At 45.7% G+C, this 27713-nt stretch overlaps 2 protein-coding genes across 3 annotated transcripts in view; both read left to right on the plus strand.

The window, feature by feature from the left end:
* The window catches only part of GALNT6 (polypeptide N-acetylgalactosaminyltransferase 6), a 39421-nt gene extending 34010 nt beyond the window's left edge, over positions 1-5411 (plus strand). For both annotated transcript variants that reach the window (XM_081592353.1, XM_081592352.1), the window contains 4 exons: positions 132-263; positions 873-974; positions 2548-2700; positions 3762-5411. In XM_081592353.1, coding sequence (XP_081448479.1) covers positions 132-263; positions 873-974; positions 2548-2700; positions 3762-3875 — 501 coding nt within the window. In that variant the 3' untranslated portion in view covers positions 3876-5411. The remainder of the gene's footprint in view (positions 1-131; positions 264-872; positions 975-2547; positions 2701-3761) is intronic.
* A 2454-nt stretch (positions 5412-7865) lies between these two features.
* Positions 7866-26568, plus strand: CELA1 (chymotrypsin like elastase 1). Its single transcript, XM_081592362.1, has 9 exons — positions 7866-10697; positions 11761-11902; positions 12500-12582; positions 13553-13653; positions 14553-14678; positions 15852-15988; positions 17175-17320; positions 25507-25656; positions 26413-26568. The coding sequence occupies exons 2-9, from the start codon at positions 11863-11865 to the stop codon at positions 26428-26430; spliced, it is 801 nt and encodes a 266-aa protein (XP_081448488.1). The 5' UTR covers positions 7866-10697; positions 11761-11862; the 3' UTR covers positions 26431-26568.
* Positions 26569-27713: the final 1145 nt, after the last annotated feature.

The raw sequence follows: 27713 nt of genomic DNA on the forward strand, positions 1-27713 counted from the left end.
CCAACTGATTGGGAATGAGCATGAGACCCATTCTGGGAGAAAGTGTTGCCAGAAACCCTAGGCTCCATCTGCCCAGACAGGAAGGTCAAGGCTGATGAAACTGACCCTTCGGGGGCTGGCTTAATTGACAGAAATCCTTTGGTGACATTTCGGAACGACTGCAGCTGAGGGAACAACTAAACTGTCGCAACTTTTCCTGGTTCCTGGACAACATTTACCCAGAGATGTTTGTCCCTGACCTGAAGCCCACCTTCTTTGGAGCTGTGAGTCTTGAGAGCAAATATGCCTACCCATCATCCCAGAAGCCCCGGGAGAAGTTTCAGGACCACTGAGCCCATAGCTGGATGAGAAACAATCGCTTTTTACTCTCCACAGTCGTTTATCCGGGAGGGGGACCTGGAGGCCACCGGGCTTCTAGAGTTAGCTAAAAACCTCATAAGGAGGAAACAACCTGTAAGCAGTGGTTCTCAAACACTCACTTGCATCAGTCACCAGAAAGGCTTGTTAAGACACTGTGTGTTGATTCAGGAGGACTGGGATGGGGCCTGACAATTTGCATTTCTAACCACCCCTCAGGTGATGCTGAGGGTCGGGGGATCACACTTTGAGAACCACTGCTCAGAAGGACATTCCCACAGGCTGAGGGCTTCTCCCAGAGACCTGACTGGTTGCCCACCCTGCCCTTGCCCAGCCCCTGGGTTCTGCACCTCATTTGCTATTCACTCCAGGCATCTGGGTTAATGAGTGGGGGAGGAAGGTCATAGAGGGGGAGTGCAGCCATGCAGATTTATTCCAGATGGACCCCACACCACAAACCAAAAAAACGCCTCACTGTGTTCCCCTGGGTTCCCTCTCTGCTCACCATCCTGCAGCTCAAGAACCTCGGTGTGGATCACTGCCTGGACGTGGGAGAGAACAACAACGGGGGAAAGCCCCTCATCCTGTACACCTGCCACGGCCTCGGTGGCAACCAGGTACGCAGCCCAGCCCCTGACTGGCCTGTCTCCCAGGGCATCTCCTCTCTGCACACATCCCCTTTCTCCACACAGAACAGTCCTTTCCTGAGGACTAGGGCAGGAAAGGTCCAGAAAGAGGAGGAGATACCAGTCCTGCCCTCAGGAAGCCCTCAATCTGAGGGGAAACGCATGATACAGACAGATAAGGTCCTAAGTGTGGATCAAGGGCATCCAGAGAGGAGTGGGCAGCAGTGATGGCTGGAAGAGAGGGGCTGAGAAGGGAGGACTGTTCATCACAGGAAGCTTGCTGGAGGATGTGAGCTGCTGAGTGATGTTTTAGGCTGACCGTGAAAATTTTTTGATTTCTTTCCCTGACCTACACTCAACATTTTTTTTTTTTTTTTGCTAGTTCCAGGAGGCCCTTTTATTGTATTTTTTTTAAGTGACAAACTTGTGACTTGGCTTTTGAAATTTATTTATTTTTGGCTGTTCTGGGTCTTCATTGCTGCACACAGTCTTTCTCTAGTTACAGTGCTTGGGCTTTTCATTTCAGTGGCTTCTCTTACTGCAGAGCACAGGCTCTAGGGTGCTCAAGCTTCAGTAGTTGAGACACATGGGCTCAATAATTGTGACTCATGGGCTCTAGAACGCAGGCTCAGTAGTTGTGGCACAGGGGCTTAGTGTCCCAAGGCATGTGGGATCTTTCCGGATCAAAGATCAAACCGGTGTCCCCTGCATTGCAGAGTGTATTCTTAATCACTGGACCACCAGGGAAGCCCTTACATTCAACTATCTTCAATGCCTCCCCTGCCCAGAAGCTACCACTCTGATCCTACCACCCATCAGTGACCCCAAAACAACTCCCTACTGACATCTCACAGTTACCTGCATCCACTGTAAGGGCCCATTTCCCCCTGTGCTACAATGTCCAGCTCTTTCCTGAGGAATAACTAGTAACCTCCCTGGCCCCAGTTCCTCAATCTACCCTGAATGCCCAGTGTTTGATACGTAAGAGGCACTTGAAGCAGAGCTGAAAGAAGGAAAAAGTGGCAGGGGACACTGAATAGGATGCCAATGTATTTGAGTGAAGACAAAGTCATTCTGAAGCCATTTCCTGTACCACTGGCCTGCACAGTGATTTTAGGTGGTATACTGGTGAACATTTTTTCTATAGTAACCTATTAACAAAAAAAGAACCAGCATATCAAACACATGATTTCACAGATAACGCTTTAAATGAGGCGAAGGAATTTTTTTTACTTTTTTTTTTTTCGGTTGACCCTTGCGGCTTGCAAGATCTTAGTTCTCTGACCAGGGATCAAACCCATACCCTCTGCAGTAGAAGTTCCCTGGACTTCCAGGGAATTCCCTAAGTTAAATTTTTACCTAAAGAAAAAATATTTAGTAACTATTATCTATTATTCCAGTATAACCCAGATACGGTGGCACATGAATTACTGAAATCTTGGCACCCACTCACTTCCTCCCCAAAAGGCCATCTGTGATTGGTATCTCTGGGCTGTTGGCATTGGGAGGTGGCGGGCAAACTCTCCACCTGTCCCTCAGAACCTTCTCTTGTCTTGCGTTCTAGTACTTTGAGTACACAACCCAGAGAGACCTTCGCCACAACATTGCAAAGCAGCTGTGTCTACATGCCAGTGCCAGCACCCTGGGCCTTAGGAGCTGCCACTTCACTGGCAAGAATAGCCAAGTGCCCGAGGATGAGGAATGGGAATTCACCCAGGTGAGTTAGCTGTCCCGAAAGCTCAGAATCAAGAACCTGAGGCCACAACTGCCCCCTCCCTTCCTTCTGCATCTTCTTCCTGAGATACTATGGGATGGATCCAGACAATGTAGAAAGTATGGAGAATGTGAGCTTGGTCACAGGCAGGGTTCACGGGACTTAAGTAATATTTGGTGATGGCTGATTCTGGTTGATATAAAGATGGCGGTAGGGTTATGGTCTAGGGCCAGCTCTGTCATAGTTCAAATATTTTTAGGCTGAACCCCAGTAGATGAAGTTGAAGAGTCACTCGTGGTTCCCGCCTGGCCTCTGTGTGCCAAGCACAAGGCTGTACACTCACGTACTTTGGTTTGGTTAATCTTCCAGAGGCTCTTCCCAAGTAGGTGGTGTCCCCATGACTAGAGATGGGCCAGCAGCAGCTCAGCAAGTTTGTGTTGGGCCCAAGATCCTTCGCTAGTGAATGGTAGACCTGGGGTTCGGACCTAGATAAGTCTGACTCAAAAGCACAGGTTCTTTCCATTACACCGCCGTGCCTTGGGATGAATGATGTAACTTCTACAGGATCGGGCTCAAACTAGCAGCCTCCAGTGAGCCTCCACACCCACTCCACCCCAATCCCTGGGCTTAGGAAAAGAGGAGCCTAACCTTGGGGCTACAGGGAAGGGAGTAGTCTGAATATGCTCAAAGGCAGAAAGTGCGGGTAGACTGCAGTGGCCCAGGTCTTTGAGACTGGCCATCTGGAGGCAGTTTTCATTTTCATTTCATCCTGAAAGCATTTTTTAGTTAGCCGCTGATCGTGCCTTCCCGTGTTGCAGTTATTCATGCTAAAGCTGGAGGTGGGGAATTGGCACCCAGCACAGGAATGCCAATTCCTGTGGAAACTCAGGAATGCATCCCATCAGAGTATCTGGCATCCAAGGAAAGGAATGTGGAAGTATCCCCCCGTGCCTTGCTGGATTTTCCTTCCGTTTTGTTTGTTGTCCTCATCTCATTCCCCTTAGTAGTACTGTCAGAAGTCTGAGGCCTAAGTTGACCCTTTGTTTTGCTGTGTCGTCTTTTAGGATCAACTCATCAGGAACTCAGGATCTGGTACCTGCCTGACATCCAAAGACAAAAAGCCAGTCATGGCCACCTGCAACCCCAGTGATCCCCACCAGCACTGGCTCTTCATTTAGGCCCCGGATCACCCTCGTGGGAGTTCCCACAAGCCTCTCAGGAAACAGAATTTGGGGGAAACCTGATGTTTAAGAACCTGACCAGCAGCTTCCCTGTCAGCCTTAAAGATGGATTTCAAACCCAATGGAAGTCAAGGCAGAGCCTTCCTACTCCTTGCAACAACATTGGGCCTGTTTTCTTTCCTCCACTTTGGTGGACAAGACCATTAGAACACATAAGACGGGGACTAGAGCTTTCCTTCTGTTCTAGAAACAGACCTCCAAAGCAGAGGAGGCAGCTGGGAAAGGACCCGGGGCAGCAATGACGAATTCAAGGAAAGTGCCTCTGCAGCCACGTCCTGGATCCCTGGACACCTGCAGCTTCCAGTGAACCACAGAATCTATCAGAGGAATGGGAGGTCTAAGTGTCCCCTTGCTGTTATTACCTGAAGCACCTTGACAGTGCTTGACAGGTACACAATAGTCCTGTGAGAAAGACAAGAATCATTGTGCCCATTGTATAGACAAGAAAACTGAGGCAGAGAGAAGTAAAGGAGCTGGTCTCTATTCCGCAGCTGGTGCGTGGCTGGAGCTGAAACTGAGGCTCAAATTTGAACCTTGAACCCAGGCTCCTCCCACCACACCACGAGAACACTAGGCAACTAGCCATTAACTCTCCACTCTCTTTTCACTCCAGTCTGATCCTTTCTGGCTGACTGGTCTCCATAAAGCCTAGAACAGTGGAGCCAGGTAACCATGAGGGAGACCACATTTGGGAATCCTGTGATGTTCATTTTGAAGGAAACCTTGTGGAGCCAGCTAGTGATTTCTCAGGTTTACGTCCCAGAGCCTTTTTTCAATACTCCTTGTATAATGTAGTTCCAGAGCAAATTAGCCATGGATGAAAATGAAGGCGGGATGAGGGCAGTGCCCACCAGGCCCTGATTTTCCAAAGGTCTGCAAGCACAATTTGAAAATCTTTGTTTTAATCCAACCCTATCATTTTCATATTATGAAACCAAAGCCAGATAAGAGAAGTTACTTGCCCTAGGCCACACAAGGAGGTATTGGCAGCCCAGAGGCTAGGACCCAGATAAGGCTAACAAGATCCCTGGGAAGTCTGAGGAAGCAGGACTCACGGGTGGCCTGGAGCATGACTGTGTGACTGGCCTGGTCTGCTGTTCTCACATGAACTCCCCACGTGGAGCAGACCTGCTGTGCATGTCAGCTCTTCTCCAAGCAAGTTGGACCCCACCACACATGGCTGCTTTGCTTGAAGTAGAGAACCCCAGCTGCCCGAAGGAGGACTCATTGCTTCCAAGAGGGATTCCTACTTTGAGTAGCGGGTTGTCATCTTGGGCATCACCACATGAGGGACCACCATGGGACCACAGCTGCCTCTCCTTCCCACTCAGGAAGTCTAGGTCCCACGGGGTAGCCCAGCCAAAGAGAAAGAAGAGTGCCCAGCAGTGGGGAAAGGGAAAAGTTCTTTCCCAGCAAGAGAAAAGAATGGCACATAGATCCCAGTGGAAATAAAGGTTTTATGGCATGGGTAAAGGAGGCTGGCATTGGGTTCCTCTTCTCCTGGCTTGTCCCTTAGCTGATCTGTTTGGAGGATCCGCTGCTTCAAGTTGTGAAGAATCACACACATCTGAAAAGTTCTCTCACAGCCACTATCTCTTGTCTGTAGATAGCCTCTAGCTTTCAATCTAGCCTACACAACTGCACGGGCAGACATGAGGAGATATGAGGCTCTTGCCCCTGAGGAACTCCCGCTCGAGCTAGGAAAAAAGCTGTAAACAAGTCATACCAAAACTAGAGATTTTCAGAGCTGGACTAGGTGAGTTAGAACAGTTCCTTTCATTTAGGGAAATCAGGGAAGCCTCACATAGGGTGACATTTGACCTTAGACCTCAAAGGATGAATCCTCAGGTAGGAAAGCTCAGTAAGGAAAGATCTCACGTGTCAGAAAAGTCGCAGAGGAACAGCAGTACAAGTGGACATGGGAACCAGGAAGACCTCAGGGTAAGGGCGCAGTGGATAGTAGAAGCCAGGTCAGGACCACACTTTGGCTTTCATGAGCCCTAGGTACTTGAACCATCATTAAAAAATATTAAATTATATTTCTTACAACTGCATTGGTATTAAGATGAATATAGTCCAGGGTGATTGTAGAGACTGAGACACGTTTGTGGGCCTAAGAAGTATTACGGGCCTCGGGCACTGTGCCTGCTGTGTTTACTGGGGGAGTCAGCCCTGTAGAACAGTGGGTGGGGGCCCCATTGAGAAGACTTTGACTGCCGTGCTAATAAGTTCGGTAAGCTCTAGGGAGCCTTAGTCCTTAACTCCAATCTTAGCCCTACTCTCGGCTGCATTAAGCATCCAGACATTTATCAGGCACTGACTGTCTGCCGTTCATCTTGATATCCCTCATATTCTCTATAGCATCAGCCAACAGCTCTGCAGCCCAATCTTACGATGCATGCCCAATCGAGGTGCCCTGTCATGGTACTCAGTTTCCTTACCCCGACCCCACAGCAGGAGAGCCTCATCCATGAGCAGTCAGCTAAGGATAACCCACAGGAGTGAGAGATGCAGCAGGGTTGGGGGTGAAGGGAAGACCAAGGAAGAGAGGTGCTCAAGAAGAGAGAAAGGGCACTAATGAGGTGGTGGAAGGGCTCAGAAACCAGCTTCGTGGCCTGCTCTTAGCCCAGGCTGCCCTTGACCTATCCTCACATCTGTGCTATTAAAATCCACCCCTCTGACCATTCTCAGTTCAGTTCAGTTCAGTCGCTCAGTCGTGTCTGACTCTGCGACCCCATGGACTGCAGCACGCCAGGCCTCCCTGTCCATCACTAACTCCCAGAGTTTACCCAAACTCATATCCATTGAGTCGGTGATGCCATCCAACCATCTCATCCTCCGTTGTCCCCTTCTCCTCCTGCCCTCAAATCTTGCCCAGCATCAGGGTCTTTTCCAATGAGTCAGCTCTTTGCATCAGGTGGCCAAAGTATTGGAGTTTCAGCTTCAACATCAGTCCTTCCAGTGAACACCCAGGACTGATCTCCTTTAGGATGGACTGGTTGGATCTCCTTGCAATCCAAGGGACTCTCAAGAGTCTTCTCCAACACCACAGTTCAAAAGCATCAATTCTTCGGCACTCGGTTTTCTTTCTAGTCCAACACTCACATCCATACATGACCACTGGAAAAACCATAGCCTTGACTAGACAGGCCTTTGTTGGCAAAGTAATGTTTCTGCTTTTTAATATGCTGTCTAGGTTGGTCATACCGGAGAAGGCAATGGCACCCCACTCCAGTACTCTTGCCTGGAAAATCCCATGGATGGAGGAGCCTGGTAGGCTACAGTCCATGGGGTCGCTAAGAGTTGGACACGACTGAGCGACTTCACTTTCACTTTTCCCTTTCATGCACTGGAGAAGGAAATGGCAACCGACTCCAGTATTCTTGCCTGGAGAATCCTAGGGACGGCGGAGCCTGGTGAGCTGCCGTCCATGGGGTCGCACAGAGTCGGACACGACTGAAGCGACTTAGCAGCAGCAGCAGCGGGTTGGTCATAACTTTCCTTCCAAGGAGTAAGCGTCTTTTAATTTCGTTGCTGCAGTCACCATCTGCAGTGATTTTGGAGCCCAGAAAAATAAAGTCATCCACTGTTTTCACTGTTTGCCCATCTATTTGCCATGAAGTGATGGGACCGGATGCCATGATCTTAGTTTTCTGAATGTTGAGCTTTAAGCCAACTTTTTCACCCTCCTCTTTCACTTTCATCAAGAGGCTCTTTAGCCATTCCTTTCTCCAGGGGCTTTTCCTAACCCAGGGATTGAACCTGGATCTCCTGCATTGCAGGCAGATTCTTTACCATCTGAGACACCAAGGAAGCCCATTATATAATACAAATATATATAAATAATATATGTATATATTTTAAAAAGGAGAAGGGGCAGCAGAGGATGAGATGGTTAGATAGCATCACCAACTCAATGGACATGAATTTGAGCAAACCCTGGGAGATAGTGAAGGACAAAGGAGCCTGGTATGCTGCATTCCATGGGGTTGCAAAGAGTAGGACACAACTTAACAAAAAACAACAACAATAAATATATATGCACACAGAGTACCATATTGTTTGAAATTTGTTATCTTCATTTAATATACCAAAGACATTTTTTCATATGTCATTTAAGTCTAACATTCTTTTTATTTCATTTTTTAAAATATTTATTTGGCTGTGCTGGGTCTTAGTTGTAGCACACAGGATCTTCCATCTTCCTTGCAGCATGCAGGAACTTTAGTTGTGGCATGTGGGATCTAGTTCCCCAACCAGGGATCAAGCCCAGGCCCTCTCCACTGGGAGCACAGTCTTAGCCACTGGACCACTGGCAAGTTCCTAACTCATTCTTTGTAAAAGCTGGATAGTATTCCTTAATATGATTAAACCTAATTTATCTAACTTTCCTCTATTGATGAATACTTAGGTTTTCCCCAATTTTGTGACAAAATTTATGACAAACTACACAAAATATGGCGACAACTGTACTAGAACCCAGGCTTCCCTGGTAGGCTCAGATGTAAAGAATCTGCCTGGAATTCGAGACCTAGATTCGATCCCTGGGTTGGGAAGATCCCCTGGAGGAGAGCATGGCAACCCACTCCAGTATTCTTATCTGGAGAATCCCCCTGGACAGAGGAACCTGGTGGGCTACAGTCCATGGGGTCACAAAGAGCCGGACATGACTGACCGACTAAGTACAGCACATACTAGAACCCACATCTTTATACATGTATTTGTGTGCCTGTGTTTATTTCAAAAGGAACTAGCATTGCTCAGAAAAAATGCAGTGCCTCAGAATGAAAGCCAAGCCTTCCTCCACACATCACCCTCAGAGTCAGGATGAAAAGTCTGACCAGCGTGAGAGATGAAGCTGTGTGTAGATTAGGCAACGGCATTGAGGGTATCAAATGCAGTGCTTAACAGTCCAATTTTTAAGCAAATACATATTAAGCTTCCCGAAGAATACAAAGATGGATGTGATACTGACCCTACCCTCAAAGGCTCACTTTGGAGTTCATAACCTTCAGGAGGCCCGAGCCTCCTCTTGGACTCCTCATCCTGAGGCTAAAGCCCATCTCCCTACTCTCCAGAGGAGGCAGGGAGGTGGGAGGAGAATGACAAAGGAGGCCAGGGCTTCCCAGCCAGCTCAGTCCTCTTCCCCGGGTCCAGGTCTGCTGTAGGTCAGAATCCTGGGGGAATGGGCTGGAGAAGCAGCCCTTAGTGCAATCCCCCCTCCCCTTCCTGGCTTCAGTTCAGTTCAGTTCACTTCAATCTCTCAGTCGTGTCTGACTCTTCGCGACCCCGTGGACTGCAGCATGCCAGACTTCCCTGTCCATCACCAACTCTCTGAGCTTGCTCAAACTCATGTCCATTGAGTCAGTGATGCCATCCAACCATCTCATCCTCTGTCATCCCCTTTTCCTCCTGCCTTCAATCTTTCCCAGCATCAGGGTCTTTTCCAGTGAGTCAGTTCTTCGCATCAGGTGGCCAAAGTATTGGAGTTTCAGCTTTAGCATCAGTCATTCCAATGAATATTCAGGACCGATTTCCTTTAGGATTGACTGGTTGGATCTCCTTGCAGTCCAAGGGACTCTCAAGAGTCTTCTCCAACACCACAGTTCAAAAACATCAATTCTTCAGCACTCAGCTTTCTTTATGGTCCAACTCTCACATCCATGCATGACTACTGGAAAAACCATAGCTTTGACTAGATGGATCTTTGTTGGCAAAGTAATGTCTCTGCTTTTTAATATGCTGTCTAGGTTTGTCATAGCTTTTCTTCCAAGGAGCAAGTGTCTTTTAATTTCATGTCTGCAGTGATTTTGGAGTCCCCCAAAATAAAGTCTCTCACTATTTCCATTGTTTCCTCATCTATCTGCCATGAAGTGATGGAACCGGATGCCATGATATTAGTTTTCTGAATGTTGAGCTTTAAGCCAACTTTTTCACTCTCCTCTTTCACTTTCATCAAGAGGCTCTTTAGTTCTTCTTCACTTTCTGCCATAAGGGTGGTGTCATCTCCATATCTCAGGTTATTGATATTTCTCCCGGCAATCTTGATTCCAGCTGTGCTTCATCCAGTCCAGCATTTTGCATGATATACTCTGCATATAAGTTAAATAAACAGGGTGACAATATACAGCCTTGATGTACTCCTTTCCCAATTTGGAACCAGTCTGTTGTTCCATGTCCAGTTCTAACTGTTGCTTCTTGGCCTGCATACAGATTTCTCAGGAGACAGATCAGGTGGTCTGGTGGTCCCATCTCTTTCAGAATTTTCCACAGTTTGTTGTGATCCACACAGTGAAAGGCTTTGGCATAGTCAATAAAGCAGAAGTAGATGTTTTTCTGGAACTCTCGTGCTTTTTCAATGATCCAACGGACGTTGGCAATTTGATCTCTGGTTCCTCTGCCTTTTCTAAATCCAGCTTGAACATCTGGAAGTTCACAATTCGTGTACTGTTGAAGCCTGGCTTGGAGAATTTTGAGCATTACTTTGCTAGCGTGTGAGATGAGTGCAATTGTGCGGTAGTTTGAACATTCTTTGGTATTGCCTTTCTTTGGGATTGGAGTGAAAACTGACCTTTTCCAGTCCTGTGGCCACTGCTGAGTTTTCCAAATTTGCTGGCATATTGAGTGCAGCACTTTCACAGCATAATCTTTTAGAGTTTGAAATAGTTCAGCTGGAATTCCGTCACCTCCACTAGGTTTGTTCCTAGTGATGCTTCCTAAGGCCCACCTGACTTCGCATTCCAGGATGCCTGGCTCTAGGTGAGTGATCACACCATTGTGGCTTCCTCTGTGCCACATCATTATGCACCATTCCTAGCTTCTCTCTGCTAACTCACAGCTCCACCCACAGTGCTCACTGAGGTACCTCCCAACCCAAAGTTTGCCACCCACCACCAGGCACTCTGCACCTCCCTCCTTCTTCCTCTCCTGACTCTGATGGGCAGAGCCTCTCATCTCCTGCAGGACACATCTGCCCTGAAACTCCCACTCCTCTGCCCTCCACCCTCATAGCTGGAAGACTAGCTTCCTATCCTGAAGGCTCTCTCTTCTCACCCACCCCATACTCTCCTTCTCTGAGGGCTCTTTCATCTGCTCTCCATATGAGTCTCCCCTAACCTGCTTCCTAATACCATCCTTCATCAGAAGTCTCTCCACTGAATTTCCCTGGTGATCCAGTGGTTAAGACGCCTTGCTCCACTGGAGCAAGCACAGATTCCATCCCTGGTTGAGGAAGTGCCATATGCCAAGGGGCAGCCAAAGAGAAAAATAAATGCATAAAGTAAAATACACCTAATGGAAACTAAATACCATTAGCAATTTGATACCATCACCACCACAATCACACCTTAAAACAAAAAAAAAAGAATAATAAACATTTGGAAATTTACATTGTTCTTAAAAAAAAAAAAAATTCTCTCCACTGCATCTACTCTGCTTTTGTCTCCCTGCATTTATACCTCTGTCTGCGTCCTGGGGGCACGACCCATCTCCCTCTTTAGGCAGGGAGATGCTGCTGTCTCTTCCTTCTTTCTGCTGACCCTCCAGCCCTGTTTGCCTCTATCTCCTGGTGCACAGGGTGGGTCTCTGCACTTACAGTGCCCCTGAGGGCAGTGAGGCAGTGGCAGGCTAGGAGGGGAGCACCCCAAAGAAAAAGCCAGTCCTGTCTCTCCATCTTATTTCTGGTAAAGAGTTTGTTGGATGCTTTTCAACAAGCCCTGGCCTTGTTCTGTCTTTGATCATAGATAAATTAGTTTACCTGAAAAGAAATCTTTTCATTTGTGTTTCCATGTCACCTGTGATTTTCCCTGCCTTTCACCCACAGCCCTGCCAGTTGGCAGGAAGAAGGTCAGCAAAGCTGCTGATAAGAGGAGTATATAGAGGGCTTGGTTCATGGCAAGGGGGCAGCGGTCTACTCGCTGGCAACATGCTGCGCTTGCTGGTGTTCGCCTCCCTCGTCCTTTATGGTAAGTGGGTCTTCTGGCCAGAGATCTGTAGGGAGGGAGATAGAGCAGGAGGGTCTGAAAGCTTTCACTAAGCCCAGGTCTTACCTGGGGCAAGCAGGAGACTCTGTGTGTCTAGCAAAAACTTTACTCTCCTGGAGCTCCTGATAGAAAAGGTTAGGAACCCCTGGCTGACAGGTTCTTGAAGCAGAGAGGAGCCTCTTTCAGGCCCCAGGCTTCCCCAGCATCCCAGATGACAGGAAGACATCCTCAGCAGGTGCCTGCATGGGCACTGCTGTCCTTGCCCCCTGGGGAATCCAGCTAAAGCTCTATGTGCGGGCAGGTGGGGGTGAGGTGAGGGGTAGAGACCCTGAGCGAGGCTGAGACCACTGGGTCCTGGCGGCTGTGTGAAATGGGTCAGAGTTCTGGGGACACGTAGGGGAAGAAGAAGGCACTTGGTCTTCCCTGCTTTCAAAAGGGACCCAGAGAACTCACAGCTGGGCCCCTCATTTGCTAGGGAGGAACTGTGAGTTTGCAGACAAAGCACAACTGCCACCCGCCCTCCCACCCTGAGCTGACCCCACGCTTAGTCATCACTCACTTTTCTTCTGCTCCACAAAGGACACAGCACCCAGGACTTTCCAGAAACCAACGCCCGGGTAGTTGGAGGGACTGCGGTCTCGAAGAATTCTTGGCCCTCTCAGGTGGGTGTTCCTTCACAGCCCCGACTGCCAATGAAATAAGAGTTGTCTGTGCCCTGATATACAATGTTATGTATATTTGTGTATATCCTTATCAACAGGAAATTCTCCAACTGCTTGGATTCTAGATGTTGAAGATGAATGGGACCAGGCTTAGGAGTTTTTTTCTAAATGCAAAAGTAGTTTTTCTCTAAATGCAAAAAACACCAACCACACTCACTTTCCCAGGCACACACCCAAACACAAACCTCATGTACACTCCCAGCAATACCACTTTGACCACACTAGCAAGACTGTATGCCAGACTCACATAGATCCAACACACCTTCACACACACACACACACACAGCCCTCTCCATGCAGTGTGTATCACACATTTGAACACACTCTGCCCCCAAATAGAGCCCCTTGTATTTAAAGAGCTTCCACTTTCAAAATACGGCAGCCAGGCTTTGATTTAAGCAATTCTAATTGTGTAAAACTGGCAAATTGACTGGTGAATAGCCATACTTTGAGAGGAATCACTGCAATTAATTCTGAATTAAACCAAATTTACAAAAGTTTGCGCCTCCATTTTTAGGAGTAGAGCTATTGTGTGATAAGAGCCACTGAAGGAGGGGGCGTGAACTGATGAAAATGAACGCTCCAGTGGTGTTTCTAAGCATCTGCTGAATGAAGGGCCAGGGTGTATCTTGAAAACACTGGAGGGGAGTTCTGGGGAACTTGGTTTGTGAATTAGGTGATAGAGCAATTCCATGGCTACATTTCCTTCCCAAGACGCAATGGAGGTAGAAGCATCTAGGTTCTTGGCCCTTTGCAACAACCTAGCGTAACGACGCCAAATGCACTATATGTGTAGCCCAGATAGTTGGCGGATGTTTTGAGGGATGGCAGGAATCTAAGGAGATCTTGGTTTGGGACAAAGTCTTTTAAAAACACCAACCTATCCCTCTTTTCTTCTCTCCCCATCTAGATTTCCCTCCAGTACAAGTCTGGAAGTTCCTGGTATCACACCTGTGGAGGCACCCTCATCAAACAGAACTGGGTAATGACAGCTGCTCACTGTGTGGATAGGTGAGAAAAACAAATTAGCTTTTCTGAGCCCCTGGGAGGGTAAGAATCTGGTCCTTCTAGAGGAATATGTATCCTGGACCACTTAGGACAAGACTTCCGAAGGTGTTTGGGGGCCTGCAGGGAGGTAGTAAGATGAAAAGTACAAACTATGTACTTTCAAAGCATGGTATCAGACAAGTTCACGTTCAAATCCAGTCCCACCTTCTTCTAGCTATGTGAACTTGGCTTACCTAGCTCCCTAAGCTCTCATACTCTTATCTCTAAAATGGGATAATAATACCTACTTTGTAGAATTATTGTAAGGATTAAGTAGATAAATATTTAAGTACCTAGTCAATGCCTGACGGGTAACCGTTTTTTCATATTTATCTTGAGCAATGGTTCTTAAATTTGAGCATGTATCAGAATCACCTACAAGGCACGGATTGCTGGGCCCCACCCAGTAGAGTTTCTGATAGGGAACTCCAGGCTGAGTCCTGATAATCGGCGTTTCTAGCAAGTTTCCAGGTTCTAATGATGCTGCTGGTCCAGGGACCATGTTTTAAGAACTCTTGGTCTAGAAGTTTATGTACCTCTCAACATCCCTCTGTGGTCTAAAAGACATTCTTTCATTTATGCCCACCACACTTCTCCAAAGTTATGAGATATTCAGCCTCTGATGTTTAACTTAGCATATTGGGGAAATGAAGTTGACGGTAGTTTTTGTCACCTCCACAAGTTAGCAAATTGGGGATGAGAGGGCTGGTTACTTCTTCATCTCCCAGGGTCTTCCATATTCGCCGTGCCTGGGCCAGAAAAGATAAGTTCCTGTCCTAAAAATGAGATGGAAGATGCGTTCGCAACTTTTCTCTGAGAGGAGAAAGAGAAGGATCACTCAGGGGTTCCCTCTCTCCCTTCAGCCAAATGACCTTCCGTGTGGTGCTGGGAGACCACAACCTGAGCCAGAACGATGGCACCGAGCAGTACATAAGCGTGCAGGAGATCGTGGTGCACCCATCTTGGAACAGCAATAACGTGGCTGCAGGGTAGGGCAAGGTGGGGCTGGCCCGGGGATGGGAGGTGGAGGGCTAGCTGCCCAGCCACAGGGTCTGGGCTTCCTTCACATTCATCCAGGAGCACTTTGAGAATTAAGATGTTAGGGGGCTTCCCCAATGGCTCAAATGGTAAAGAATCTGCCAGCAATACAGGAGACACAGGAGATGTGGGTTCGATCCCTGGGTCAGCAAGATCCCCTGGAAGAGGAAATGGCAACCCACTCCAGTATTCTTGCCTGGAAAATCCCATGGACAGAGGACCCTGACGGGCTACAGTCCATGGGGTTGCAAAGGGTCGGACACAACTGAGCACACACTAGGGCTTGAGAACATTTGAAGGTCTTTGATTTGTTTGATCTAGGCTGGTCTGCATCATTGGATCCCCTGAAGCTCCTTCTCTGCAGAGTTTAATGTTCCTGTTTCTATTGTTATTTATTATTCATTTTATGGCACAGACTCCATTAGTAAAGGGCTTTCCTTGTAGCTCAGTTGGTGAAAAATCTGCCTGCAATGCAGGAGACCTGGGTTCCATCCCTGGGTCAGGAAGATCCCCTGGAGGAGGAAATGGCAACCCACTCCAGTATTCTTGCCTGGAGAATTCCATGGACAGAGGACCCTGGCAGGCTACAGTCCATGGGGTCGTGAGAGTCAGACACGACTTAGCCACTATACCACCACCATTAGCAAAAACAGATTTCCTAAAATGAATCTTACAGTAAGAACATTTCTGCAAGACTGAGCTGTAAACTTTTGGAAAGGAAGTAGTTAAAAGGGTGGCCAGTCTATAGAGTGTGGGCGTGGGGATGGGCTCCAGTAACTGGGGTATATCTGCAGAGCATTTTATGTCTTTCTCATTTGAGAACTCTTCTCCGCTACCAAGATCACAGCCCTCCACTCCTTTCTAAGCTTCACTCCCCCGGGCTGCAAATCAGAGCTAGCGACCATGCCAAGACCTCACCAGCAGAGGCTGCTGTTACACATAGAATATCCTAGACTCCAAATGCGCAATTCCTCAAGTTTGAAGCTTGGCGAGTCCCCTCCTTCTTCGAAGTCACTGGTTTCCGATCCTGTGGGAATACAAGGCTTAGGGAGGGCCTGTCCCTATGCTGAGCTGAAGGAAGTAGTTCCGGTCCCGCGAGCAAGCAGTCTCCATTCCACCCGCAGTTACGACATCGCCGTGCTGCGCCTGGCCCAGAGCGCTACCCTCAACAGCTATGTCCAGCTGGGTGTTCTGCCACAGTCGGGAACCATCCTGGCTAACAACACACCCTGCTACATCACAGGCTGGGGCAGGACTACGAGTAAGTCGCCTGAACTGGCACCATCCATCCCCCACATGGATACTGATTAGGTAGCTGAGCTTCTGCAGCCCTTGTTTTGTGGTCCTAAGTGTTCAGAGCTGGAGGCCAGGAACCAGAGGAACCACCAGAGATGAAATAACTGGTGCGTGAAATCAACCTAAGAACAAGCCATGGGAACAGTCAATTCAGAGATTCACAGACTCTTAGCAACAAAAAAATAAGGCCTTACCTCAGAGAGTATTTTTCACTAGCCTCTCATTTTATACATGAGGAAACTGAGGCCCAAAGAAAATAAAGACCTTGTTCAAGATCACATGACTAGTTAGTGACTAGTTAGTACCTGGTTAGCTGGGGCCAGAACGCAGGTATCTTGGCTCCCACTTTGGTGGTCACTACACCATCATGCTACCTCCATAGACAAATCACCAGGCTGTGAGTTGGGGTGAATGAGCCAGGGGTGGTTGCAGGTCCAAAGAAGTCAAGGTAGAGGAGGCCTCAGCCCTCTTCTGGTCAATCATGGGAGGATTACTAGAAGGGAAAGTCACTGGATGACATGGAAAGGTAGGAGAGGCTATGAGCAGAGATGGTTAACAAGGGTAGAGACAGCAGGCCTGGTGCAGAAGGCTGAGAGCCACTGGGCAGGATCTGAGCTCTGCAGGAGAGGCGAGGTCTTGCTGTGAGCAGCAGTCTCCTGGGAAAACCTGGGGCTGAGACAGTCATGCTTCTAATCCAGCTCTGCTCTCAGTTCACTTAATGTCATTGTGGTTCAATTTCCTGCTCTGTATATAACATGAAAGGGTTGTTGTAAGGATCCGAAAAAACATCAGATAAAGGAAAACTGCACTAAGCTCCTAAGAAAGAAGGCTGCACAGATCCAGTTCTACTCCATGGGGTTTATGGTGTAAGGAAGCAGAACAGACAGATAAGTTATTAACAATAAGACCATTCTAGTTACTTAACTAAAGTAGTCATGAGTTAGTGGTTTGGAATCTGGGCATCCTAGTCAAGGAAGGTGCCTCTACCTTTCACCTAAAGAGAAACAAGAGGACAGTCTATGACATGGCAGAGAAAAGGAGCTTGCCCTGACTTCAGCTTTCATCAGAGCTTGGGAAAGTTAGGCCAGGTGTGGAAGGTTTTCCCTCCACAGCATCTGGAGCTGACCTCTAAAGTTGTGTGTGCTGTTCAGCCAATGGGCAGCTGGCCCAGACCCTGCAGCAGGCTTACCTGCCCTCCGTGGACTACGCCACCTGCTCCAGCTCCTCCTACTGGGGCTCCACCGTGAAGACCACCATGGTGTGCGCTGGAGGAGACGGAGTTCGTGCTGGATGCCAGGTGAACACAGGCTCAGAGTGTCAGAAGTCTCACCCCAGCTCCCTCTCTTCTCTGCCTCTCACCCCCTACCTTTTCCCCACCTCCTATTCCACACCTACTCCCACCCTTATATACTGACTCAACTTTCTAGTCTAGTGTCTGGATGAGAATTATTCTGTGCTGGTAAGTCTGTATTCAAGGAATCTCAAAATTGAAAGGAACCTTAAAATTCATCTTGCCTGCCTGATGCCCACACCTCAAAAGTTTCTATGTGACCTAACATTTGTGTTGGTATATGTGAGTGTTCTTTAAAAGTTATTTGTGCCTTAGATTTTTAATGGCTGCAGTAGGGCTAGGCCTAGAGTGGTGGTTGTGACTGTGTATAAGGTAGCTTCCCTCCCATCAACCCAAATTTTTCTTTCTTTTTTTAAATATTCAGTTTATTTATTTGACTGAGCCAGTTCTTAGTTGTAACATGTGAGATCTTCCGTCTGGGATCTTTAGTTGTGGCATGTGAACTCTCAGTTGCAATATGTGGGATCTAGTTCCCTGACCAGGGATCAAACCCAGGCCCCCTACATTGGGAGCACAGAGTCTTAGCCACTGGACCACCAGGGAACTCCTGACCCTAATTTTTCTTATAGCTCCTCTACCACCACCTTTTTGACCCAGTAGTATTGATCGCAACATATATACAGGTGAATACGGTAGGGGAAAGTACACTAAATAGCTTTATAATAGTGTATATATATAAACTATTATAAAATTATATATATGTATAAATCATCTTCTATTTACACAAGATCAATCAGCAATACACCATCTTACAGATTTGGTAATGCAGTCCAATAAAAGTTCTTGATTATCTGCTAAATGCTAGGCACTGTGTTTGATTCATCTTTGTATCAAAAATACAAAAGATACAAAGATGAATATAAACATAGTCTAGTGGAGGAATGGCGGAGAAGGAAATGGCAACCCACTCCAGTACTCTTGCCTGGAAAATCCTATGGACAGAGGAGCCTGGTAGGCTGCAGTCCATGGGTTCGCTAAGGGTTGGACATGACTGAGCGACTTCACTTTCACTTTTCACTTTCATGCATTGGAGAAGGAAATGGCAACCCACTCCAGTGTTCTTGCCTGGAGAATCCCAGGGACGGGGGAGCCTGGTGGGCTGCCGTCTGTGGGGTCGCACAGAGTCGGACACGACTGAAGTGACTTAGCAGCAGTGGAGGAATGGAAAGAGCAGACATAGGACAGAACGTCTACAATGTGGCTAAGTGTTATAATAAAGACATACCTAAGGTGATACAGGAATCCAAAAAACAGGTACTCCCTTCTCTACCTGTTGGTGTCAGAAAAGACTTGCCTTTCCTGAGAAGCTAGAGTTCATAGTGAGTCATGAAGGTTAAACAGAAAGCCAAGCAAGAAAAAAGAGGAAAAAATGTTCAGAGAGAGAGAACATGAAGAAAGACATGGGCTAAGAACCTAGAACACACAGAAAATTATAAGGCATTCCCTAGAGCTAGAGCAGAGGTCAGGGCTCACAGCCTCCAGCACCCAACATTGCTGCCTCTGTTTTTTGTGTGGCCTGTGAGCTAAGAATGTCTTTTTTATTTTTTTAATGGTTGGGAAAAAATTTAAGAAGGAAAATATGTTATGACACATGAAAAATATAAAATTTCAATGTTCATTTTAAAAAAAAGGTTTCCCTGGAATGCAGTTATACTTGTTCATGACATTGTTTATGGCTGCATTCATGGGGTTGAACAGTTGCGAGAGAGACTGTATGACCTGCAAAGCCTGAGATACTTACTCTTTGGCTCTTTACAAAAAAAAAAAATGTGCTGACCTCTGGGCTACAACATAAACTATTACCATTCTAGGGAATGTCAGGAGATGACACTAGAGACAGGTAGGAGCCACAGGACTTGAGCCTTCATTCAAATAGCATGCTTGGGACATGCACTTTATCTTAGGCACTGGGAAACCCCTCAAGAGTTTTAAACAGGAGAACAGCATGAGCAGGTTTGCCTTTTAAAAGCACTCTCTGATGACAAGGTAAGCATGTATTTGAAGAGGGCAAAATTAGCAGGGAGACTGCTTAGGAGACTGTTTCAATTATCTAGGCAAGAAATCTGAGTGTCCGAGTTAGCGCAGTGGAGAGGAGGGAGGCAGAGGAGCAGAAGTGACTTCCAGGCATCTCAGTAAAGTGATTTGGGGGAAGGGTTTGCAGCCTCCTATGAGACAAGATTTCTAGGATTTGGGAGGGAAAGTGATGAATATGGTTCTGGACAAATTGAGTCTGAGATCTCAGTGGGACATTCAGCTGTAGTTTAACTGGTAATAAAGCACATATAAAGAGAGTAGAGCCTGGAGGAGAAAAGTGGGCTAGAGAGAAGCTCAACAGGAAATGAGATCCCTCAAACTTCCCCACCCCCTACTCCCCACTTCCCTCAGGGAAAAGTGGTAGAATGAGGAAAAAACAAAACAGTGAGTTGGGGAAGAACTGTGATAACAGAAATATTTGAGTGCTTCAGGGATAGGTGGAGGACAAAGGATCCATAAGGATCTAAGAGGTAAGAGAAAACCATAGTAATAAGGGTTTTACAAACTCTCAGGCAATACTGACAGGTCATTACATAGCATACAGTGAAGCCAGGAGCCACAGTGCATAACTGAAAGTAGCTTCTTCGGCAGTTGGCAGATCACTGGTAACTATGGCCAGAACAGTTTCAGTGGAGTGATGAGGATAGAAGCTTGATTGAAAGGTAAGGAATGAAGAGGCAATAAGAAATAGCAAGAAACATAGAATACTCTTTCAAGAATCTTGGATGAAAGAGGAATTTAAAAGTCTGGTGGCTTTCAGGAGGATGAAAGTCATGGAGCGGGTGGATCTTTTAAGATTGAAGAAAATTGAGTGTATTTCTGGGCAGAGAGGAAAGGATCCTGTAGAGTCAGAGAGAAGGAATAAATGGATGATGCAAGACCCCAGGGGCTACCCCAGGGGTAGCCTAGCTGGTAAAGAATCTGCCTGCAATGCAGGAGACATGGGTTCGATCCCTGGGTCGGGAAGATACCCTAGAGGAGGGCACGGCAACCCGCTCTAGTATTCTTGCCTGGAGAATCCCCATGGACAGAGGAGCCTGGCAGGCTACCGTCCATGGAGTTTCAAAGAGTCGGACACGACTGAGTGACTAAGCACAGCACAGCACAGCAAGATCCCAGAGGGGAAGGAAGAGATGAACCAAGAACACAGGTGGAGCTGGCTTTGAATAGAAGAGGGACACAGAAACATGCATGGACATGAAAGAATGTGCAGGCTGAGTAGCTGAAAGTTGGTGGGTGTTCGTTCTGTAATTGCTTCTATTTACTCATGAACTAGGAGTCAAATTAAACAGGGAAAACGAAGGGGTAAAAGGGTTGTACGGATTTGGATTAATTAAGATGAATGGAGAAAGACTAGCCTCCATGATGTTGCTGATAGGCTGAGGTTAGAGATTATGCAATAATCATATGGGTAAATGATTCACTCCATTCAAAGATCTAGTTGTAGGGAATGGATTGGTTCAGGGCTGAGTTTTCATGCATTATTGAAACATAAAGACAGTATTGCAGATCAAATGCAAGCTCTAAGCTAGGTGGAGGAGGAAGAGAAGCCAGAAGGAGACTGGTAGGCTGGCTGAAATAATAGAATCAAAAATTAAAGGTTTTTTTGGTGAGCACTTAGTACTATGAAAGTAAGGTGACCAACTCATCCCAGTTTTCCCAGGACTTCCCCAGGGTCAGCTGAAAAAAACCCGAAACCACGCAACCTAAAAGTTAAGAGTTTTGTTTTATTCGATGAACTTACTGAGGACTATAGCCTGAAAGACACCCTCTCAGACAGCTCAGAGGAATAGTTTCAGAGAGGTAAGAGAGGAGCCAGGGGATGTTAGAATTTTTGCTAGGAAAAAAAAAAACAAAGAGTCAGCCATCAAAGATTACTGCTAATAACAAGAAACAGACATCTCAAGTGAATGGTTTCAGTGCTTTTCTCTGTATGGGAAAATGCAAGAGTCTGGGCTCATAGAAATTAGCCCTTTGATATTCATTTTAACTATCTAGGGTCAGTATCATTTTTCTCCATCCTGAAATCCCTTCAGGATGTGGAGAGCGGCTGCAGGGGCAGGTGGCTTGATAGTGGGCAACATTCATTGTTTCCCAGAATAGCAGGCAACACTTTGTTTACTGACAAAGCAGGCGACATTTTTTTGTCCACATCTTGAAGTCCTGTATCCTGGGAACCCTACCTGCAAGTTAGGGCAAAAAAAAAAAAAAAAAAATGATGCGGGACTTCCCTGGTGGTTTAGTGGCTAAGGCTCAGCGCTCTGAATACAGGGGTCTCTGGGTTCAATCCTTGGTCAGAGAACTAGATTCCACATGTCACAACTAAGACCCAGTGCAGCCAAATGAATAAATCCACCTAAGTCAAATTCTTCCAGGTCCTCACCAGCCAGCCTCACCTATAACCTCTTAAGGTTTAACCTTTCTGAGTTTAATTCACTTTCCCCTGCTCTCTCTCTTGAAGTCTTGACTCTGGTTCAAGACTTTGAACCAGATTTTGAACTAGTCTGAGAAACTAGAGTACTTTCCTTCTGGCTGACACTGCAAATCAGATATTCTCTGAGGCCATTGTTTCTCCACGGTCTCTTCCCACTGGAATTTCCCAAATATTGTGTCTTGGTTTGGGGGCTTTCAGATTTCTGTGTCCCCAGCCAATCTCCTCAGAGGGGATTCACTAAACGCCTCTCACCTCAATCCACCCACTCCCACTGAGCTTTCTCCCAGCTCTTCCTTCTGCCCTAAAATCCTCAGCCATATCCTCCTTCACTACAGAGCTTTTGTTTCTTTTCAGGTCAATTAGCATAAGACAGTAATATGGTACACAATTCAATTACCTTCCATTCCTCTAGTTTAGAAATACTCTCAAATCCCTATTAGAATTTAGGTGGAAGATATTTAAACTGTTTTGTATTGAGTACAATAACCTAAAGGAATATATATCTTTCTTTTTATAAAAAGAATAACCATCTTCTTTTCCCAAACATAGTTAGAGTTGGGTACAGCTACTTCCTTTAAAAAAAAAATTAGCCCCAATTTGAACTTTTGGTCTCTTTCCCTAGTTCCTCTTTTTTTAAGTTTTAATTTTCATTGAATGATTACTTTGTTTAAGGTGGCAAATAAAACTGTGAGGCTTGATAGTGGGAAAGAACAGTCATTGTGTTTCTTCTATGACCTTGAGTTCTCCCTCCCTAGAGGGGACTACTTTTAACTCTTGAGTTGATTTCTTTTATGTCTACCTCCAGCTCTCTAAAAGCATATACTTATATTGCTACTTAATTTTTCACTTCAGGCATTATGCAAGAACTTCTCTTCCTTTACACATTTATACTTGCCCCATAAGCATGAATTTTTCTGATCCCCACCCCAACCTCCCTAAATAATTTGTTAAATTAACATTTAGTATTTATTATAATTGTGTAAAATGCTATTCCCTGGATAATTTTGTTTTCCCTGGAGTTAATAATTGTTTTTTAAAATTTGCATAATATATACTCACGGCAAATAGATGGGGAAACAATGGAAACTGGCAGATTTTATTTTCTTGTGCTTAAAAAATCACTGCAGACGGTGACTGCAGCCATGAAATCAAAAGACACTTGCTCCTTGGAAGAAAAGCTATGACAAACCTAGACGGCATATTAAAAAGCAGAGGCATTACTTTGCTGACAAAAGTCCATATAGTCAAAGCTGTGGCTTTTCCCATAGTCATGTATAGATGTGAAACTTGGACAATAAAGAAGGCTGAGTGCCGAAGAAATGATGCTTTCAAATTGTGGTGCTGGAGAAGACTTGAGAGTCCCTTGGACAGCAAGGAGATCAAACCAGTCAGTCCTAAAGGAAATCAACCCTGAATATTCATTGGAAGGACTGATACTGAAGCTGAAACTCCCATACTTTGGCCACCTGATGAGAAGAGCCGACTCAATGGAAAAGACCCTGACGCTGGGAAAGATTGAGGGCAGAAAGAGGAGACGACAGAGGATGAGATGGTTGGATGACATCACCAACTCAATTGACATGAGTTGGAGCAAACTTTGGGAGATAGTGAAGGACAGGGAAGTCTGGCGTGCTGCAGTCCATGGGGTCACAAGGAGTTGGACAAGACTTACTGACTGAACAACAACCAACAACGTACTCAACTCATCACCAGTTCAGCCTTAAACTCTCCACTAGTTTATAACTGACCTATTTTATTTTCTGTTGACCCTAGTGTTCTGTGTCTTGGTATTGGTCTATTTGCATTCATTCTGAGGGATACTTAGTGAGTTTTTTCATCCTGGAAACTCCAGACCTTTGGTTCTGAAAATGTTTATTTATTGATGATTTCCTACCCTCCATTTTCATTTTTTGTTTCTAGAATTCCTGTTACTCACAATCCACCTCCTAAACTGGTTCTCCTATTTTCTTATTTTCTCTCTATATAGTTTGTCTACTTTATCTCCTAGCCTAATATTTCATTTCTACTATCATATTCATATTTCCAAAGGCTTTTTGTTTTCTGAATGCTCTAATAGCTTGCTCTTCTTATATCATGGATATAATACTAATATAGTTTTATTGTTTATAGTCTTCTCCCTGCATAATCTTGGTTGTCTTCATTTTTGGTTTATTTCTTTCTCTTTATATTGATCTTTATTTTTTTAAATTTTTAAAAAAATTTTATTGGAGTATAGGTAATTTACAATGTTGTGTGAGTTTCAGGTATACACAAAGTAGAATCAGTTATACATATACATATATTCACTTTTTTTTTCATTCTTTTCCCACATGGGCCATTACAGAATATTGAGTAGAAGTTCCCTGTGCTGTATAGTAGGTTCTTATCAGTTACCTATTTTACATATAGTGCTGTATGTACGTCAATCCCAATCTCCCTATTTTCCCTCCCCTCCCATTTCTCTGTCCCCTGATAATCATAAGTTTGTTTTCTACATCTGTGACTCTACTTCTGTTTTAGATTCCACATATAAGTGATATCATATGATATTTGTCTTTCTGTGTATGACTTACTTCACTCAGGATCTTTATTTTTATATTGAGGCTTTCTTCCCTGGTGACTCAGATGGTAAAGAGTCTGCCTGCAATGCAGGAAACCCGAGTTCGATGCCTGTGTCGGGAAGATCTCCTGGAGAAGGAAATGGCAACCCACTCCAGTATTCTTGCCTGGAGAATCTCATGAACAGAGGAGCCTGGAGGGCTACAGTCCATGGGGCCGCAAAGAGTCAGACACGACTGAGCAACTAACTAACATTTTCTTCAGATGTTTGGCCATCCTTGACCATCTGCTCTTATTTCAGAGTAGGACAGTGGCAAGCTGATAGGTACCTTTGAGCCATAGGTGGGGTTCATCTGTAGGGAACTGCTTTGTCAGGTGATCTGGCTAGGCTGTTTCATTGGAGGACTTCTAATGATAGTACTGCAAAGTCTTCCCTCTTGTGATGGTCAAATTCTTCAGTCAAATAGCTTCCAATTTTATGTCTGGAATTTTATGACATCTGGGAGCTGAGTAAGGAAAAGAGTATCAAGGTCATAATCTGTAAACTCAGATTCTTCCAATTCTAAGCCCAAGCACATAACCACTACCCAATACATCACTTTCTCTTCTCTTTACCTCAGTTTAGTTTAACATGTTTTGACTACCTACCCTGTTATCTAAATGCTGTCTAATTAGACCCATTGGTCTGAATGCTGGGTGTAGATAAATCATTAGAACACCCTATTTCCCCCACCGTAGGTTCAATTTAAGTCAGTAATAGCTATTGAGCTTAAGACATTCAAAGTTCTATGCTAGCATTGTAGAGCAGAAAATATCAGCAAGATGTAGTTCCTGTCTCAAGAAGCTCACAGATAAGCGTGGGAGTTAGAAACAAATTATGAAACCAAAACACAAGGCAGAACATGACATACGTGCTGTAGAAGAAAGGAAGAAGTACTATAATTGTTTAGAAACTGAGGATGCGAAGGAAGTAGGGATTTCAATTGGAGCTTTTATACAGTACAGGGTTTATAAACAGAGATGTGGGTGGGTAGGGTGTAAGCAGAAACAAAGGCACAAAGATCCAAAGGTCTGGAGTTTAGGACTCTGCTTCTCTTCCCCACAGGGTGACTCTGGGGGCCCCCTTCACTGCTTGGTGAACGGCCAGTATGCTGTCCACGGTGTGACCAGCTTTGTGTCCAGCCTGGGCTGTAATGTTGCCAAGAAGCCCACAGTCTTCACCCGGGTCTCTGCTTACATCTCTTGGATAAATAATGTGAGTCCTCTCAAATGATGGGATGAAATACAATCACCTGGAGATTCACGCATTGACTGGGATGGGGAGCAAAAGTTGGGCAGGAGAAGCCATCATCTTCCTCATCACTTTCAAATATTTACCCCTTTCCCTTCCTCTCTAGTGAACTTTCCCCTGATAGTGTTGCCATCCTGAGTTTCTCTTCACATACCTACTAAGCAGGCTTCACCATATTGTTTACTACTTAGAGTAAGGGGGTGGCAACAGCAGACCTGAACCAGGTGCCTATCAGGGCTGTCCAAGTCAAGGCCAAGGGGAAAACAGCTTCAGAAAGGCCTGCACACTCCAGGCAAGGGAAGAGGCACTAACATTCTCCCCCACCAGTTCTTTCTAAGGGCATCATGAGAATTTGCTCTACCCTTTGGCAAGAGGTTTTACCACCTTAAACAATGCTTGAGGGCTAAGTGAGAATGTACATACACTGACCTGGTGGTAGAGCCTCACACCATCCCACCTGTGCCCTCCAGCCTTCAAACACATTCTGGAGTCTTGTGGCATGAACCTTGACTTACAACCGGTTCAAGGTCTGCCACTAAGTTCAGAGTATGTGCCTATAGCATTGAATTGTCCTGGCCCAGTTAAGAACTGCTTCCTGCCTCCCACCCTCACAACTCCCCATAAACCCAGTACAGGGCCATACTCAACTAGGAGCCCTGAAGAAAAAAGAAAGGAGGTGAGCAGAAGTTGCTGACTGGATATAACCGGTTTTTTCTTCAGGCCATTGCCAGCAACTGAACATCTTCCTGAGTCCAGCGGCCTTCCCAGGATGATTCTGGGATTGACAGCAGAACTTGAGGCCATCAAGGAAAAAAACATTCTAAGAGACTATTGAGCCAGATGCAGAAAAGTAAATAAAATTGAATATACATATCACCCTGTGTCTTTTTATTTGTAATTAAGCCTTCTAGGGGAAAGGCAGTTATAAGGGCCTGGGTTGGATTTCACCAGATTTCTGGGCTGGTTCTTCCATTTGCTGCCATCTCTATCAGTTCACAAACTAAGCCAAGTGAAAATGGCCTTACATTATCCTTTTTAGATTATGTTAGAATCTACCCATCTGTTAATCTGCCTGTCTGCCCCTCCTCCCACGCATATTTGCTATATTCAGAGGCACAGAGGGCTTTAAAAATGTTCCGGAATGACAAAATGTGCCCTGACTCTCCCAGGTAGATTGGGGGCCCATCCTTCTTTTGGTTCTCCCTTCAGTGCCTAGAACAGTGCTCACCCCAAAGTTCTGAGTCATGACAACTGTGGGGATACATTAGAGATAGGAGTATAAGATTAGGTAGTAGGTCAGATGCCAGCAGACAATGAAAGTGACAAATTAGAAAGGAGCTAGAGAGGAAAGAATTGAAAAAACGAGAAAAGATGTGAAACAAAGAAAGGAAAGGATTGAGAGGAAAATAACATGGGGCCTCAAGCTAAGTATGAGTCAGCACTTCAAGATTGGACTAAAACAAGCAACTGGATCCGGGGTTCTATAAAAAACACAGAACTGGGAAGCTGATAAATCTTCCCTATCCTGGCCGGGGCTCAGTCTGTTAGAGTGGCCTATGATAAAGCGAAGAGGGAACTGAAAGGAGAACGCTAAGGGGATGAGAAACAGTTTTTCATAGCACTTGCTGAGGATCAGACAAGAGAGATCTGGATAGTTAACATTACATTAGAAGAAACTGTCTAAGACCGATCTCACAATTTATAGGCTACTTTGTCGGCAGAGGCTTCTAGAACAGTGTGTACAGCAAAAGAAGCAGGGCAAGGGATTTCCCTGGTGGTCCAGTGGCTAAGACGTTGTGCTCCCAATGCAGAGGGCCTGGGTTCAATCTCTGGTCAGGGAACTAGATCCCACATACCACTATTAATAAGAGTTCATATGCAGCAACTAAAAGATCCTGCATGCCACAATGAAGACCTTGTGCATCTAGATAAATCAATTACTTAAATAAATTTTTTTTTTTTTTTTTAAAAGAAGCTGGGCTTGACAGGACACCTGTATTCCCATCTCTGTTCTACTACTG

This window comes from Giraffa tippelskirchi, chromosome 4, assembly GCF_054371585.1.
Source record: "Giraffa tippelskirchi isolate mGirTip1 chromosome 4, T2T-mGirTip1v1.2.pri, whole genome shotgun sequence".
Classification (NCBI taxonomy): Eukaryota; Metazoa; Chordata; class Mammalia; order Artiodactyla; family Giraffidae; genus Giraffa; species Giraffa tippelskirchi.